Source organism: Penicillium canariense (genome assembly GCF_028826845.1).
Source record: "Penicillium canariense strain IBT 26290 chromosome Unknown utg000002l_segment0_segment0, whole genome shotgun sequence".
Lineage (NCBI taxonomy): Eukaryota > Fungi > Ascomycota > Eurotiomycetes > Eurotiales > Aspergillaceae > Penicillium > Penicillium canariense.
The window spans coordinates 392,387-408,320 of NW_026622729.1; the positions used below are offsets into that span (position 1 = coordinate 392,387).

The window sequence follows — 15,934 nt, forward strand, 5'->3', positions numbered from 1 at the left end:
CACGGGGTCTGGCAAGTTTCAGGGGGTTAGTGTCAATTGAGATCGACCACGCGGACACCAAGGGAGGGGGAATAGGAGGGGAAAGATGAAAGGCAGGGGGGATGGACTCACCAGGAATGGGAGGAATGGAATCTCTCTTCTCGAGTCGAGAAAGAAAGAAGAGCAGAAATGTTGTGGAGGAGGGCGTCTGTGCTGCGCAGGGGGGGAGTTCGTTGTTGATCCGTTCGCTGGGTCGCGTCGCTCCTGCTGATTGGCTCGCCGGAGGTCGAGTTGGTCGTGCCTCACCGCCTTTTGCTGGTCCCGTGAGCGTCAGGTGACGGGTGAGGAGGGGAGGCAGTCCTGCCATGAAGTTAATTCACTAACCTATTTTACAAGTAATACGGAATCAGAACTATTCTTTTTTTTGTTTCGGAAAGACCTATATTCATGGGGGTCAATTCCAGACGTTTCTGGTCTGCCGTGTGCTTTTCTATGCATCTCCCCCACCACCTTGTCCAGTAACCCAAGTCCTTCACCGCCAAGTCGCTGATAGACACTAAAGCCAACTACATCCGGCCCGAATATATATCCACTGCGGCACTGTGATAGGAGGGGCATATATCAAGACCACCAGGATGACCGGGGAATAAAGCCAACGTCGGATTGATTACCTACATACCATTCATGCCATCACCAGTGTAAACATATTTTCCCTCACAAGCATGCACTATTTCATCCTCGCCCTCCTGGGGATGCTCCTCCCGCTCTTCGCCGGCCTCGTCCAGGCCAACGTTGAGAAGACCATCTTCCTGGCACCGCCCGCAGCAACAATCCCATCAGAAGAGCCAGATTTCGACGATCTAGGCCTGGAACGACTCTCCCCGCAGAGCTCAGTCGTGAGGACCCAATTGAACGCGTCGTTTCCAACGGCCGAGGCCCCTGAGGGGACTGACTCGTGGTTCTTCTTGGAAAACCTGACGCCCGGACAGCGATATGAAGTCCGCGTCTGCTGGCTGGCGACGGTATGATCCTCCATCCCAGCATTCCAGTGCTGTTGAATACTTTCAGTAGACAGTGCCATCTGACAACAACATTAGCAACCTACTGCCTTCACACTAACAACACACCCCCTCGCCGCCACAATCGAGGACTCGACATTCCTCTCCTCACTTAGCGTCTACGCCACAGCGCGGCTCGCAGCACTAGATGCACGGCTTCAAGCCAATTCCATCCCTCGCCGCGCCAGTGGCCGCAGCAGCAAGGACGGGATAGATCCCGCGCCGACCACGGACTCGATCTTATTCCTGCGCGTGCGCGCGGCGGCGGACTACTTTAGCACCGACGAGGCGTTGATGCGTGATGTACCGCCCGTCACAGTCGACTTAATCCTTGATCCATTCTTGTGGAATTTGTTCCCGCGGTCCTTGGTGCCGACTGCGGGGTGGATTGTCGCCGTGGCGGTTGTTGCAGCTGTGGTTGCCCGGTGGGTTGTTGGTGAGTTTGGAAGGGTCATTGAGGATGCGAGGCAGGAACGGGATGTGCAGGGGGATAAGAAGGAGAGGTAGTTGTATCTCGTGGGAGATGTTGTTGTCCTGTACGATTATGGGCTGGTCGGTGGGATCCTGTGTTTTATTTCGGTACTGTATATTATAGGGCATGAATCACTCCAATGGATGGTTCGATTTCCCAACGTTCATCTGTCCATTGTGAAGGATGACGGTGGCCGGAATCGGACCAAGTCCTACGCATAAGTTTGCACCACGGTAATTGAACAAGCCATGTATGCCATTCCATCAACAACAATAAATACACATTTAGATAACGCCATTAAGCCAAGGGGAGATACATGCGACGGGCAGGTACAGGAGGGGGAATATGTCAACCAAGCATTGTGCAACTGTAAAATATGAGCGTGGCTGTACCAAATGACAGCAAGAATCAAGTTGACGAAACAGTCCATGCGAACTTCAAGGCTGGGCAAGCTGGACTCAATCATCCCCATCCTTTCTTCTTACTCTTGTGATAGCCATCTTTTTCATTATTTTCCCTGCCTGCCCTTCTCTATAATGAGCATAGCCCCAAGCATATCCAAATAATACCAATAAAATCCACTTAAGATCGGCCAAGAGAAATACAGTCATAAATTGCCGTGAGATCGTAGCTTCTTCGAGGTGTTACCCGAAACATTCAACTGAGAAGCAAAGGTCTTAATCCTCGAAGAAATTGAGTACAGCGCGGATACCCTTCGACCCGAGGCCGTGGGCTGGGTAGGCGATGTAAAGCGGCTCCTCGGTAGCACCCAGCTTGGCACGGAACTCGCTCTTGCGCACAAGATGGAACTGCTTAGCCAGCGCCTCGTAGGTGCGCTCCAGCATCTTGATCTTGGCGCCGTGCAGGTTATGGCCGGGGGTAAGCTGGCTAGTGGCACCAGCACCGAAGGTCAGACCCTTGACGCCACCCTTGGAGGCGGTCTGGATGGCCTGCGTAACGATGTACTCGATGACACCGCTGGGCGAGTTCGGGAAGTCCAAGCTGTACTTGACTTGCATGCCATGCGCAGGCGACAGCATGGCGAGCGCGACGAAGGCACAGATGACGCCGTTCTTGTCGAGCGCGTAGAAGTACCAGCGGTGCTCGGAGTCGCACCACGGGCGGATCTCGGATAGGTGCACTTGGGTGCCCTTGCGGTTGCCGAGCCATTCGGCAATGCGCTCGTCGATCTTCTTGCGGATCTCCTCGGAGGGCAGCTCACCCTGGTTGAGCGAGATGACCTTAATACCTTCCGTCTCAGCACGGCGCAGTTTGCGGGCAATCTCGCCGTCCGACGCAGCCTGGTTGCGAGACGGCTCAACACGCTCTTCGGCAATGCAGGACAAGCTACGCCATCCAAGGCGTTCACCGAGGATAGTCTCAACCTCGGGAGAGCAGAGGATCCAGACTGGCTTGTATTTGGTATCCCGCCGCAGCCACTGCAAGAACTGGGTGATGGTACGGGTGTACTGAGAGGGATCACACACGGGGTTACCCGGAATGATGGCATAGTTGCTGGTGCTGGGCACATAGGCCACGGCTGCACCGGTGGTCATATCGCGCCAGACTTTGAACCGTTCATCAAACCAGGAGGTGGACGTGGCGTCACCATAGTTGGCAATTAGCTTCTCCAGCGGCTGCAGCTCACTGAGATCTGTAGCCACGCGAGCGTGGTCCCGATGCCAAGGTGGATCGACGGTGGAAGCCTCGGGGTGGCGCAGCTGTTGGACAGGAGGCCTGGCAGGCAAGCTCTTCGGGTCACGGTAGAAGAGCGAGGTGAGACGAATGTTGCCCACCTGGAGCAGAAGCATCAGCAGACGCTCCAGCCCAACACCGGCACCGGCATGGGGCGGAGCACCCCAGCGGAAAGCCTCCAGGTACTCCTCCATGTCGTCGGGGTTGACGCCCGACTTGCGCATATTTTCCTCGAGCATGTGCGGGTCATGGATACGTTGGCCACCGGATACAATCTCCTGGCCGCGGATGAACATGTCGAACGAGTTGGTAAATTTGTCATCTTCGGGATCTGGCATTGTGTAGAAGGGGCGGGCCCCACGAGGAAACTTGTCGAGGACGTAGTAGTCGGTGCCATACTTCTCCTTGACCAGCTCGCCCAGGCGAATCTCATCACGAGTGGCCAAGTCCTCATCCAAGGGCAGAGGCTTGCCGTCCTCATCCCGCCACCCTGAGTCGTTCAGCATCTGAATGCCATCAGAGAAGCGAATGATAGGCGTCTCCTCCAACCACACGACGTCCTCGCATGGAAACTGGTTCTTGACCATGTTGATCTCCCGGCGGTACTTGCCATAGACGCCGCTAAGGATATTCTTGATCGTGGCATCCAGGGTCTCGAGCATTTCGTGGTAGTGTTCCTCGATGGCCATCTCGATATCCAGCCCAGTGTACTCAGTCAAGTGACGATGAGTGTTGGAGTTTTCGGCACGGAACACCGCACCAATCTCATACACACGACCAAAGTCGGCCGCAATAGCCATCTGCTTGGCCAGCTGCGGGGACTGGGCCAGGAAAGCCGGGCGGCCAAAGTAATTGACCTGGAAGACACTGGCGCCCGACTCGGTGGCAGCACCCTGCAGCTTGGGAGTGTGGATTTCGATGAACCCTCGCTCGTCTAGGGCGCTACGGAAGAGATTGCACGTTGCCGACTGCAGCCGGAAGATGGACTGGGAGGTCGCGGTGCGTAGGTCCAGCAAGCGGTTGGTGAGACGGGTGCGGTCGGGGATATGACTGCGGCGGCCCTCGACCTTTTCCTCCTCGGTGGTACGGATCTCCGCCTCGTACACGCTGAACGGCACGGGCTCCTCGCGCTTGACGAGGAGATGCACGGAGTCGATGGCCAGCTCGACATCGTGGATACTGCAGCCCAGGACGGGCACCTCGGGCTTCTGGATCTTGCCGCGGACGCGGATGAAGGAGCCCACACGCAGGTGTTCTGCCCATTGGACCATGGCAATGGAAGTCATGCCGGCGCGCTCATGCAGCACACCCTGGAAGGTGCACAGCTGCTGGCGGAACACGAGGAAGACCAGCTTCGCACTCATGCGGCGGACAACGTGCAGGCGCGCCGTGAAATAAATCTCCTGCCCCTCCATGGCGGCAGTAATATCGTCGAGAGCGACCCGCTCCTCACGCAGTCGGTTCTGCGACTGCATCAGCGGCAGCTCGCCGTATCGAGCCTTCATCTCTGGCGTCTCTTCAGCCGCCGCCTTGGCAATCTCCTCCTCTTTGCGTCGGTGGTCCGACTCGGAGAACTGCTCCTCACTGAGGCGGGAACGCTCATTCCGGCGCTGCTGGCGGATCAATCGTTTCTGCTGGTTCTTGCTCAGGGCGCCGGTGGACGACGAATCGTCGGAAAAGTCCTCAGAGGAGGAGACATAGTCCTTCTCGCGGAAAAAGCTGCCTAGAATGCTGCGACGAGGAGAGGCGGTGGGGGAATGGGGATGATGACCATCTCGGGAGGTTGAGGTGCGCGGCTTGGGATTGAGGGACGAGCGAATGTGAGAGCCGGAGTCGTCATCGTCATTGATGTGCCCGCGGATGGCCTTGGAGAGGGCCCGTTTAATTGACATGGTGGGCAATTGCCTCTGATTTCAGAAGCATGCGACGGGGTTGATGTTGGGAAGGGGGAAGTAAAGGGCGGAGGAAGGAGTAAAAGTAAGCAGAGGAGGGTTTGAATTTGGTGAGCGGAAGTGACGGGAGTAGATCGGAGGGGTGTTTCGTATTGCGCGGAGCGGCCGGGCCAGTGGGGGGAGGGGCCCTGCGAGTGATACTTTGGCGCCCTTTTTTTTTTATACTTTTTTTTCAAGTTGTTCAACGATAAAGTTCAGGAAGTGCGAAGCGCTGGTTCTCCGAGTCTCGACCTGGTAGGAATACAAAAGGGACTCCGGATGTGGACGGAAGGGTTAAATGAGGCTATAAATATGATAGAGTAGTAGACGGAGCAGCACAATCGAAACACAGTCGCAGTCTCGTCCCATATTCAGGATCGAGACATGACATCATGGCGGGAACCCCGGTTTCCGGATTGTTGGAGCCCTACGGACCTGGAAAGTCGTCGCTAGGCCGTGCAATGCCCGGATCCTGGTTTCTTGGTATGCTTGTTTTCCTTCTAGGGACTGGCTTAAGAGACTAACTAACCCGTATGGGTTTTGCCAATGACCTCGGTCCATCCTCTCGTACTTTTATACTTTAATCGTGATATCCCCGTCACGGTGGGTTCCGTAAGCCAGTCGCACGTCGCAGATAACCAAAGGCCTATTAGTGGCATCTTTGAAGCGTAGGAAAGTAGCAGAGTCAACTAGAAAGAATCAGCCCTGGAGAATCAATTGAATCCGTGGGTTTCCCCCTGTGAACTCCGGTAGCCTATGTATAGCTGGCAGCCTGAGGTGTCCATAATCCACACGGAGCTGGACCATTACGACGCCTTTCTGCTTTTGCTACGGCGGACTGACACTGACACTCATCTTCACTACTTTCACTTATCTCGGGGCCTGGGCACTTTCCTTTTCTCTCTTTCTTCAATTGCGCCGTTCCTGTGTTCCCCTGTTTGTCTTTATTCTGCACTTCTCTCCACCCCCTCCCTCTCAGTCCTTTTCTTCTTGCTCTGATCGGACCTTCCCCAAATCACTCAAATTCCCCGGCCATTCCCGGACGCCGACGCTCCGACCGACCGACATCTTGCCTGGAACAGACCTGTCACCTGTCAGTCCGCCAGGTACACCGAGTGTACCGACTATCCGATTGCCCCAAAATGACCTCCTCGCGTTGGTGGCTTTACGTGCAGGCCGTCTTTTGGCGATTCCTCATGCGCATCGGCATGTTCCTGCACACTAGCTTGCCGCCTCGACCACCCAAACCGTTATTCACCCGCATCGTCAAATCGGACACCCACGGCCACTCCGTGGTCATCCACTTTTATTGCCCCCCAGATTACTACCAACAACGCCGCCTGGGCCATCGCTACCCAGTCGCAGTCAACTTCCACGGCGGAGGCTTCACATTGGGGAGCGCCACTGACGATGGCCGCTGGGCGGCCGCCGTCGTCGAGCATGTCGGCGCGGTGGTGGCTAGTGTGAGCTACCGGCGGGCACCGGAGCACCCCTTCCCGGCAGCAGTTGACGACGGCGTTGAAGCGCTGCTGTTCCTGGCAGCGCATGCCGCTGAATTAGCCCTGGATGTCAGCCGCGTGGCATTGAGCGGGTTCTCGGCCGGTGGTAACCTGGCCGTCACCGTGCCGCTGCGTCTGCGTGGCCGAATCTCGACAGAAGTCAATGAGCACTTTGGCCGGGCGGAATCGACGCAGCGGCTGGTCGATCAAACCAGCGACCTCAACATCGTGGCGCTGTTCTGCTGGTACCCGATCCTGGACTTTCTTGAGTCGCGCGACCATCGCCGGGCGATGAGTATCATGCCGGACAAGACGTTGCCTAAGTTCTTCACCTCCCTCTTTGACGAAGCGTATCTGCCTGATCTGGAGGACCGCTACTCGGCCTTTGCGTCGCCGGTGCGCGCCTCCGATCGTATCCTCAATGAAGCTCTGCCTCACGATGTATTCCTGTTCATCTGTGAGTGGGACATGCTGATGAACGAGGGCCAGACCTTTGTGCGTCGCCTCGAGGGCTTGGGCAAGCGAGTACGGGCCATGATGGTCGAAAAGGCCCGGCATGCGTGGGACAAATCCGCCAACCCGTTTCGTGACCAGGGCCACATAGACATCCTCTACCGCGATGCATGTGCGGACATGAAAGCGATCTTCGATCGGTGATTCATTCTCTTTCCCTCTCTTTTTCCTGTCTTTTAGAAAGCATGTTCTGTACCACTGCGCGGGGGTTTTCATTCCATGATTGGCGTTCGGACTGCGGGCATCCACGGCGTTTTGTACACGACCCTTGACACTCATATGTGCTGTTCAATACATGAAGCATTCCTAGTTGCTTATTCCGAGAGCCAACAACTTCATTTTCTTCCTTTGAGCCGTGTTCTATGCGAGCTGTGCGACATAGGGCTGTGCGACATAGTTTCGTACAATGTAGCCGCAACTGCACCTGCACCCTTCTCGCTTAGCCCACTCCCTACGCACACAGGGCGTGCCAGATTAACCCAGGAAGCAGATCACAGGGCCGCGCTAGAGGTGTGTGCCCCAATCCACCGCATCAACAGCCATTATTGGCTGGTTCGCCGTGCCGGCAATGGCTAGCCCCGGCGCAACAGTCAACATTCAGCAGCAAGGGCCCTGGGCTCGAGACCGGCAGATCTGCAATGTCCTTCACGTTCCGCGTCTGGAACAGGCAGTAAAAAGAATTCCCGTTCCTAGGCGGGTGATGTCATAAACGACCTTGACACGTTGGTTCCTTACCCCCGCGGGCTGGGCCCCATCGTTCGAGCGGGTGGGAACTTGATAGTGCCAAGACGTGTGGAAAACAAGGCACGGGAAGCTCAACGTAGCCGCACGTGGAAGTTCGTCAACATTGCGTTTGTTTTCTATCGTTTGGATGCGGGGAAAATGATAGAAAGGTAGATTACTTGCGGGTTACTTTCGGAATTAGAGTCTTCCTTGCAGGCATAGATATTGATTTGGTGATGAGATCATGCGGCAAGATCATGTTTCGTTTCGATATTGACTTCTGCGACATGGCTGGTTGCAGGATATTTAGATGCCCTTGCAAGGACACAGCACCACGTATTTTGCCTTTTAAGTATTTTGTGTAGTTGCATCGTCTGGTAGTTTACTCAATCTGGATTCGAACCTCAAGGATTTGGGCCCACATTATACAGATCAAGCGAGACAGCATGGCAGACGGGCAAGGTGACAGATGCAACCCCATTGCTGCAAGATTCCCTGCCCTTTGAAAGATGTGGAGATGTGGGCGCGGTGATCATCAAAAACTGTGCATGTTGAAAAGCTGAGATTCTGCGTCCCAAGTCATGCGTTTAAGCCGCGGTTGAAACTCTACCATACGTACGATGATTCGTGGGCTATGTATGAGTACTTCCGTGTAGTGCAGAGTATACTCATTGTCTTGCCATTCTCTTCCTCGGACAGGATTCCGAAACGTCCGTCAAAAAGTACCAGTGGTGGGAGTGTGAGATGGTACTGATTTGGATTCAAGATTCCCCAATCAATTGGACAGCAAGTCTCCCCAAAGGCAATCGACTTGACACATTGTTAAACTGTGGCTGCTGATGCATCACGTCCATCTGCAGACCATGACATAACTATTGGCCAGTAGTAATTTCCTTGCTTGGTCGAAGAAGCAGGCAACTTACGAAGGCGGGTCGGTTGATGTATGAAGTCATTTTCCATTTTTTTGAGCTAAAGTTGTTGACTAACCCGTGCACAAGCAATCAATCAAGCACAAGAATTGCTCCAGTAAGATGCCATGCACGCTCAACAGCACAATATAATATTCATCAGGGACATGGAAGAATTGGTATCGAACTTTTCGGGGAGACATTTAGATGCCAAATTGAAATCAAACCCGGGCGCCGCGCTGAAAAAAAGAACAAATGTGCAGCAAATAGATCGTGCCAATCCCATTGTGGGAACTTATGGCAGGATAGGTTGAATAGATAGATGAATGGAAAAGGAGAGAGCGGAAGGCTTCACTCCTCGTCGGTGGCTGTGGCGGCATCATCGTCTTCATCGCCGTCATCATCGGCACCGCTGTCTGAGTCGTCATCACCCGTATCAAGTCCTGGAATGCCGCGCCACTCGACGTAGTCACCTTCCAGCCATCGGCGGCTGCGTGGGAGCTGGTACGGGTCGAAGGGGAAGTATGCATCAAGCTGATAGCCGAGGTGATCGCCAGCGCGGATCTCACGCTCAACCTGGGCGAAGCCAGGGTTAGCGAGGGAGGAAATATTTCGGAAGGCAGTGACACGGAGACGCTTGTTCGTTTCAAGGAGGGGGTAGACGTAAAGCAGCTGGAAGTGATTTGCGATGCGAGCAAACTCGGTGACGATACCAGGAGAGCAAATCTTGAGCGGGTTCAGGCGCGAGTAGATCACCTTGTGTAGCATATCTTTGATCGCGGGCGGGAAGGCGATCTGGCCTGGCTCCAGCTCGTCCACTTGCTCGGGGCTATCGCCCTCGATGGAAGCGGTCGTCAAATCACGCCAGCGGAAGCAGAAGATATATAGCACGGCTTGCGCGGTGGAGTAGAATGAACCGTAGCGGCGGAGGTCGGGGCCGCGGCAAGTAGCCTCGTAGTCATGGTGCATGGCTTCCAGCTGCGCGGTGAGGAGATTGAACACGTCGCGCACAAGAGCGCTGGAGATGTGGGCGCCGCGAGCGACGAAGCTGGCAAGGTATGCGGCTGCGGATTGGCGCATGATACCTGGTTGAAGCTTGTTGAAGACCAGCTCAGTGAAGCAACCGGTGAAATGGTCGAGAAGGTCTGGGTGTGATTGAGAGAAGTGGAAAAGCAGGAATTGGGAGTGGCGGGACCGGTATGTCGGGAGGATGATGGTCTGGAAGTGGCTCATGAGAAGGTCGAGGCTGCCGATCTTGTCGGCAAGCGTGCCCGTTGTAAACGAAGAGTTGTAGTACTCGAAAAGAATATCAATCATGCCATCCACCTTGTGAATGTTTTCCTTGATCTCGGTGACTCGTCGGTCATCATCCGCCTCATCTTCGCTGGTGATGGAAACATCGTCGTCATCCAGCTCTTCATCAGCATCGGTGGAGACACCATGCAAGAGATCTTCGCCAAGCTCATCCTCGAAATCCTCTAAATCTACCTGAATCTGGACATCGATCTTGACTAGCTTCTCAGTTATGAGGGCGAGGATATCTGATTGAAGTTCGGGGGCGTAGTTGATGATTTGAAGAAGGTTTCGCGTGTATGCGATGTAGGACTTGGCAGGGTCGGCTTCAAAGGGGAACATGTGAGACAAGACTGGCGACAAAGTACCACTTCCAGCTGGGATCAACCGCGTGATGTGACGCAGCGCCATGTGGACTCGGGTGTAAATCTCGGAGACATGCACCACAGGGTATCCAGGTAGACGACCAGTGCCCCGAGGGACGCCAGCGAGCTTGCTGACCAGCATCTTGAAGATAACACCGAGATAAGTGCCTTGGGCAGCGGCAAGATTTCCGAGGAACCGAATGAACAGTTTCACATACGGTTCATCTCTGCCAAGCCACTCGCTCTCCAGGACGGCGTGCACAAGGCTGCTGCAGTTACGGTCGAGGGACGCGATGTGAGAGAGAAGACCCATCAGATGGTGTTTCAAGGATGTATGTGTCGGGATATCGTATGAGTAGAGGCTGTCACCGGCCTTCTTCGGGTCGGCAGTGAAGATCTCCTTGATTTGGTCGTAGGTTTCGCTTTCTCCCGATGAGACATGACGGTGGATGGCTCGGCGGACCTCCTCCCGAACCATCGCTAAGCTGATTCCTGATTTGCTTGCCGGATCATTTTGGTTCCAGGAATGGGTCTGGATGTTCTCGTCGAAGGTGACGCGGGCGCGTTTCTTCGAGGGAGGGGCGTCCTCGAAGGTATCCGACACGGAGGAAACGGGGGAGAGGCTGAAGTCGACGTCCGCCATTTTGCGTTTCGTGCCGGTGGGCTTGGAGGTCTTGAGGATAGATACGGGAGACGAGGACGGTATCATCTTTGATTGATGAAAGTAGGGGGTGGCCGTGAGCGCCGAGGGTTGAGAGACAGTGGCGACGGAGACCATGGCCGGGTTTGGGTTGCAGAACGAAGACAGTGCGATCAATAGGTTCTAAAAAGGTCACTGATAATGTGACATTTGCCGGCTGCACCTCCGATGGAACTCAGAAGGATAGCTCGATGTGTTGACAGTGGTGGAGCTGAAAGGCAACCCAGCACACGACCGTCCAGAATATCAAGTTTTGAGACAGTGCTACAGATTGGAGGGGTCAGACCACAGGCATCGGTCTGCACCCGTGAAAGGCATTCGCTCGGCCACGTAATCAATGAAAGGGATGCAGACAGAGGTGTGTCGAGGCTCAACAAGATGATCGAAATGAACGCTCGAGCGAAAAAATTTCCCTAGCAAGCCGGTGGGGCTGCGGAGAACCCGTGACTGAGCGGTGAGCTGTACACTAGTCTACTTTAGGTAATATTGGATAAGACCATTCTTCGTGTTCTGCCGCCAGAGGCAGCCAAGCTATTCTGACGGTTCACTGTACTGGGAGTTCGCAAAATCAAGTACTGCATGGTCCATAATAGGGGAAACTGAGAAGCTTCAGGGAGCAAAGTACGGGATCTCAATTTTACAGCATGCATTGAAAAGCACCACGTATAAATAGAATCTCGAGTGAAAAAACAACGATCAATCTAGCATACACCAGTGTCATACACGCCTACATGAGAAACCATAATAGGAGATCCAGCAAATCCAAACAATTTATAGATAGCCCTACATGGGAAAGCAGAGCCACCCGCGGCACGGCAGAAGGATAACAAAAAACCAGAAGAACGACCGAAAACAGGAACTGCAGAGCTCCTCCCATGGTATAGCGCAAAGCAGGGGAATAAACAATCGGAGAGTCGTCAAGGAAGGAATAAGAGTTAGTCGTAGCGGGGTTTGCGAGGGAAAATCCAGTTCTGTCATCAAAGTCCGCGTGGAATAGAGTCGTCGTCGAGCAGATGACCCCGGATCAACCGGGCGCAGTAATATCCACCGAGCAGTAGGAGACAGGTGGCACGTATCAATGAGTTCACAGCCAGGGGCCCATACTGATGGGTCCCAGCCTATCGTCAAAGATACTGCCGTAGAGATCCTCGATCTCAGTGAGGTAATCGTCGACAGTGAACTTCTTCAATCCCTTGCGATGCAAGACCATCTCCTCTTCGTCCATCACATGAGCGGCGCCAAACTCCTCGGCCACCTCGTTGACCTGCTCGAGCTCCTTGCTGAACGGATGTGTTTCGGGAAGGAACACATCTTGCGATGCGCGGATCGTGGGATTGCTGCGCGGCGCGCTAAGCGGTGGTGGCGACATCCGGTGCTGGGAGCGTTTGCGGGCCAGCTCTTGGTGCGATCGCTTGGTATGCGACAGCGCCCGCTTGGGGACCAGTGGGGCATCGTTGGATGAGGACGAGGTAGTCGAGGAGCGCGGGTGGCTTGTCACAGTGACGGACCGCTTGGGGAAGTACGAGGCGGGATTCGCATCCACAGGAGAAGAGTCGTGTGGCGACGCATCGGGGGTGGTGATGGAGGAAGAATAACTATGCGGAGAACCGCTATCGAAATCGTCCCGCGACCGGAATGATGAGGCGGATGAGGAATTGGTCGAGCGAAGGTCCGGTGCGTCGTAGGCTAGCATGTTGGTGGTGGATATCAACTGGACAGGGCCGGAGATGTTGCTGCGTTTAATAGACCCCGAGTTAAATCGCACATGCCCTTCGCCTCGATATGGCATTGGCGCCGACACTTCCGGCCGCTTATTGCGCTTGGTAAATGCGCGGGTGATGGTCGACATGATGGATTAGGGACCAAGTGTGTCGCACGACACGTACAGGGGCTTTTGCGATCGACGTGGGCGTGCCGTTAATCGATGTGGTTTGTTGATTTCGTGCAGTTTCTGAAGGACCGTCTGGGTATCGTTGGGGCTGCGAATTCCTATCGCTCTTTGCGATTAGATCCGAACGGTTGGTCTCGCGTGGCAGGACGATCGCGGATGCGGAGACGAGGAATGGGGATCACTGCCCGGTATCTCCGGTATCAAGTGAGTCGTTTTGGGGGTTCGATTGAACAGTCAAGTTCGCTGTGTCTTGCACAGATTCAAAATGAATGTTGAAGGCCTCGGTGACTTTTGCACAGCAAAATGGGCGAGAAATCGGGCCTCTTTGAGGAAGTCTAGGGCCGAGGGAGGGAATGGGAGCGTACAACTACGACGCGCCAGGGTGTGTGAATGTTAAGAGAAAAGAGGGAGTACAGGATCACGGATCACTGTATCAAGGACTCCAGAAGAAGTGAAAGTGGGTTGGGGAAGGAAGGGAAAGAATGAAGGAACCCCAAAATGAAGGACGTGGGTGGAAGAGAGGCAGGAAGGGAAGGGGCAGGGTGAGTCCCTTACACAGTGCGGCAGAGCGTCTGGACTTTCTCGCCCACGCTGAACCGTGGAGAGGCCCCGGCGCTTAACCTGTGAGGGAACCACCGTTGGGCCTCGTTGCTTCGGCCCTCTCCACTTTGTCCACGCCCACTCGTCCGGCAAAGCAAAAAAAAACTTTCGCCCAAGGTTCGCTCCAGGGACCTGCAGGCCCTTCAGTCCGAGAGGTTCTTTTGAATGCCCAGGGCCCAGTGTTCGTTGTCGCCACAGTTCATCCAGACTTTTTCTCGCCCTATTATTGGGATCATGCCATCGCCATGACCATACTAGACTACGGTCGAAGGGTCCATACTATAGTCATCCTGTCCCTGTCGAGGGAAGGGAGCAAGCATGCCCTTGCCCTGGGTATGGAGGGCGCCAGAGGGAGACTGCTTCGGGGTCATACGCTCTGGTACCCAAGAGGACGGTGATTCGACGTGTCCATGCACTTTTCGTACAACACATCCGTCAGGACCATCTGGTGAACAATACCACGCCCCACGTGAAGCACGATCGAAACGAAGCCCACCAGGCGGATCGTGACGCCGTACTGCTCCGCGATCATAATCCCACTGAAACAGCGGGCTTCGAGTCTCTACTCCGCCAAGCTTCCCAGCAGAAATTTGGCCCGGCCACACCAGCCCTGGCACGGAGCTCGTTTCACCACCAAACCGCTTCAACCTCCCCTTGCTAAATGCAGTCTGTGCCCCGGCCGCACGGATCGACAGGGCCAGGGGCGGCATGATGTCCACTCGCCAATCATAATCCCCTCCGACGTGGCCGATGTTGTAAGCGTGATCCTGGTGCGACCGGCGCGTGGTTAGCTGCAGGGACACCAGCATTTGATTGGCTCCTGTTGGCCGCCTGCCAAAACTGTATATCGATTATTCGGCCAGTGAGGTGTCGTGGGCGCGATGGGTCCAGCTGGGTTGTATTGGAGTGGGCCAGGCTCGTTAATCTTAAAGAGTCGTGGGGAGGGGCAGGTTCCGATAACACAAGGTCAAGCTGGGTGTGGGGCGCTAGACCGAACGCCAGGTATGGAAAGCGTGGATATCATTGTTGACTGGGGACTCGACCCTGCGGCGTTCATGCTCAGTGGTCGCACCGATGCTGTGTTACTGTCTGGCTGCAACGACGATCGGCGTCGGCCTCCGAATTTATTCTTCCCCTTTGGGATGAACTAGCCACATGATCGGGGTTTTCCAGTCTAGTCCGTTGCACATAAAGTGCGACGCCATCAAGTGGCACCGACTATTTACATTTCGGGTGTCCGGTCCGAGATTCTCTGACCCTAATGTTGAGAAGTATTAAAAGTATATGTTAGGTCGACTTTTCGACAGCTCCTCCGCCCTGGTGGCCGCAGCCTCGGCGGGCCTCGCTTGTCCGCTCTCACTGACCCCAGCGATGTCAGTATACTCAGCCATCCCGCCAGTGGGGGATGCCACGTCGGATTCCCCGGTGGCTTGAATTTGCGGGTACACAGGCGAGGACCTTAACCCGGATGGGTGGAGGTGGGTCTCATATGGGCTCCCAATGGATATATTCCCTCGTGGGAGCCACGCGTTTGCAACCGTGAGCTCTCCAGCTTCCATATCTACACCACTGTTGGTGCTACCGTGACTTGGAGATGGTGGTATTGCAAACCCACCTCCCGATGGGTCCGTCACTGGAACACTCGAGGATTGCGGTTTGTCAATGGTGAACTGGTCACACATGCCTGCGAGCCAGCGCTCCATGTCCGGCCATCCTCGGAGCGGCAGCTGGGACCATTCCTCCATACGAGCAGCCTTTTGCTTAGGCACCGAGTCCGGCTTCGCTGATGCTTGCACCACAGTTACTGGTCTCATCGCACGGAGTGTGACAAGGGCACTGTAGAGTGCTGACTCGGTCTCTGACAATCTTTGTTCTAGTTGATTAAGATATCCGAGAGGGAGACCCCTGCGTAGTTCGGTCTCAGCTCCACCCTGCCGGCAACAACTTCAATAGAGCCACATACCTTTTGCCACTTTCTGGATATACGCATTTTGACGGCTCGCCTGAGCACTGAGAGCAGTAAGGACTAAAGCACGATCCATGTCAATTCATTTCTCGGCCGAGTCATGAGATATGTAAGGCCCCATACAGTTTCCGGTCACACTATGTCCCTGTCAGCGTGGCAGGATAACCCATATCCCAAACCTACACTCACCTTGCATTTGCGCTGCCTGCATATCTCACATGAGATTGAGCTCAGGTTCTCATCAACTGAAGGAGGCTACGCATCAGCAGACCTATAAATGGGGATTTTGAATCGGGCCACGTGGTTACCTGGCATGATGGCATCAAATGTCCGAGTTCGCT

General features: G+C 54.8%; 7 protein-coding genes across 7 annotated transcripts; 2 read left to right on the plus strand and 5 right to left on the minus strand.

The window, feature by feature from the left end:
• Window positions 1–701: 701 nt before the first annotated feature.
• On the plus strand, window positions 702–1,544 carry N7482_003327 (uncharacterized protein; the record flags this gene model as incomplete). Its single annotated transcript, XM_056685452.1, has 2 exons — window positions 702–1,001; window positions 1,077–1,544. The coding sequence occupies 2 exons, from the start codon at window positions 702–704 to the stop codon at window positions 1,542–1,544; spliced, it is 768 nt and encodes a 255-aa protein (XP_056544194.1).
• Window positions 1,545–2,186: 642 nt separating this feature from the next.
• Window positions 2,187–5,096, minus strand: erdS (aspartyl-tRNA synthetase, cytoplasmic; the record flags this gene model as incomplete). Its single annotated transcript, XM_056685453.1, has 1 exon — window positions 2,187–5,096. The coding sequence occupies one exon, from the start codon at window positions 5,094–5,096 to the stop codon at window positions 2,187–2,189; it is 2,910 nt and encodes a 969-aa protein (XP_056544195.1).
• Window positions 5,097–6,277: 1,181 nt separating this feature from the next.
• N7482_003329 (uncharacterized protein) lies at window positions 6,278–7,291 on the plus strand (the record flags this gene model as incomplete). Its single annotated transcript, XM_056685454.1, has 1 exon — window positions 6,278–7,291. One exon carries the CDS (start codon window positions 6,278–6,280, stop codon window positions 7,289–7,291), a length of 1,014 nt encoding a protein of 337 aa, XP_056544196.1.
• Window positions 7,292–9,129: 1,838 nt separating this feature from the next.
• Window positions 9,130–11,214, minus strand: N7482_003330 (rDNA-binding RNA polymerase I transcriptional factor; the record flags this gene model as incomplete). The annotated part of the gene is made up of 1 exon (XM_056685455.1): window positions 9,130–11,214. One exon carries the CDS (start codon window positions 11,212–11,214, stop codon window positions 9,130–9,132), a length of 2,085 nt encoding a protein of 694 aa, XP_056544197.1.
• Window positions 11,215–12,220: 1,006 nt separating this feature from the next.
• On the minus strand, window positions 12,221–12,985 carry N7482_003331 (uncharacterized protein; the record flags this gene model as incomplete). Its single annotated transcript, XM_056685456.1, has 1 exon — window positions 12,221–12,985. One exon carries the CDS (start codon window positions 12,983–12,985, stop codon window positions 12,221–12,223), a length of 765 nt encoding a protein of 254 aa, XP_056544198.1.
• An 896-nt stretch (window positions 12,986–13,881) lies between these two features.
• N7482_003332 (uncharacterized protein) lies at window positions 13,882–14,436 on the minus strand (the record flags this gene model as incomplete). Its single annotated transcript, XM_056685457.1, has 1 exon — window positions 13,882–14,436. One exon carries the CDS (start codon window positions 14,434–14,436, stop codon window positions 13,882–13,884), a length of 555 nt encoding a protein of 184 aa, XP_056544199.1.
• Window positions 14,437–14,901: 465 nt separating this feature from the next.
• N7482_003333 (uncharacterized protein) lies at window positions 14,902–15,669 on the minus strand (the record flags this gene model as incomplete). Its single annotated transcript, XM_056685458.1, has 2 exons — window positions 14,902–15,500; window positions 15,591–15,669. 2 exons carry the CDS (start codon window positions 15,667–15,669, stop codon window positions 14,902–14,904), a joined length of 678 nt encoding a protein of 225 aa, XP_056544200.1.
• Between the last annotated feature and the right edge of the window lie 265 nt (window positions 15,670–15,934).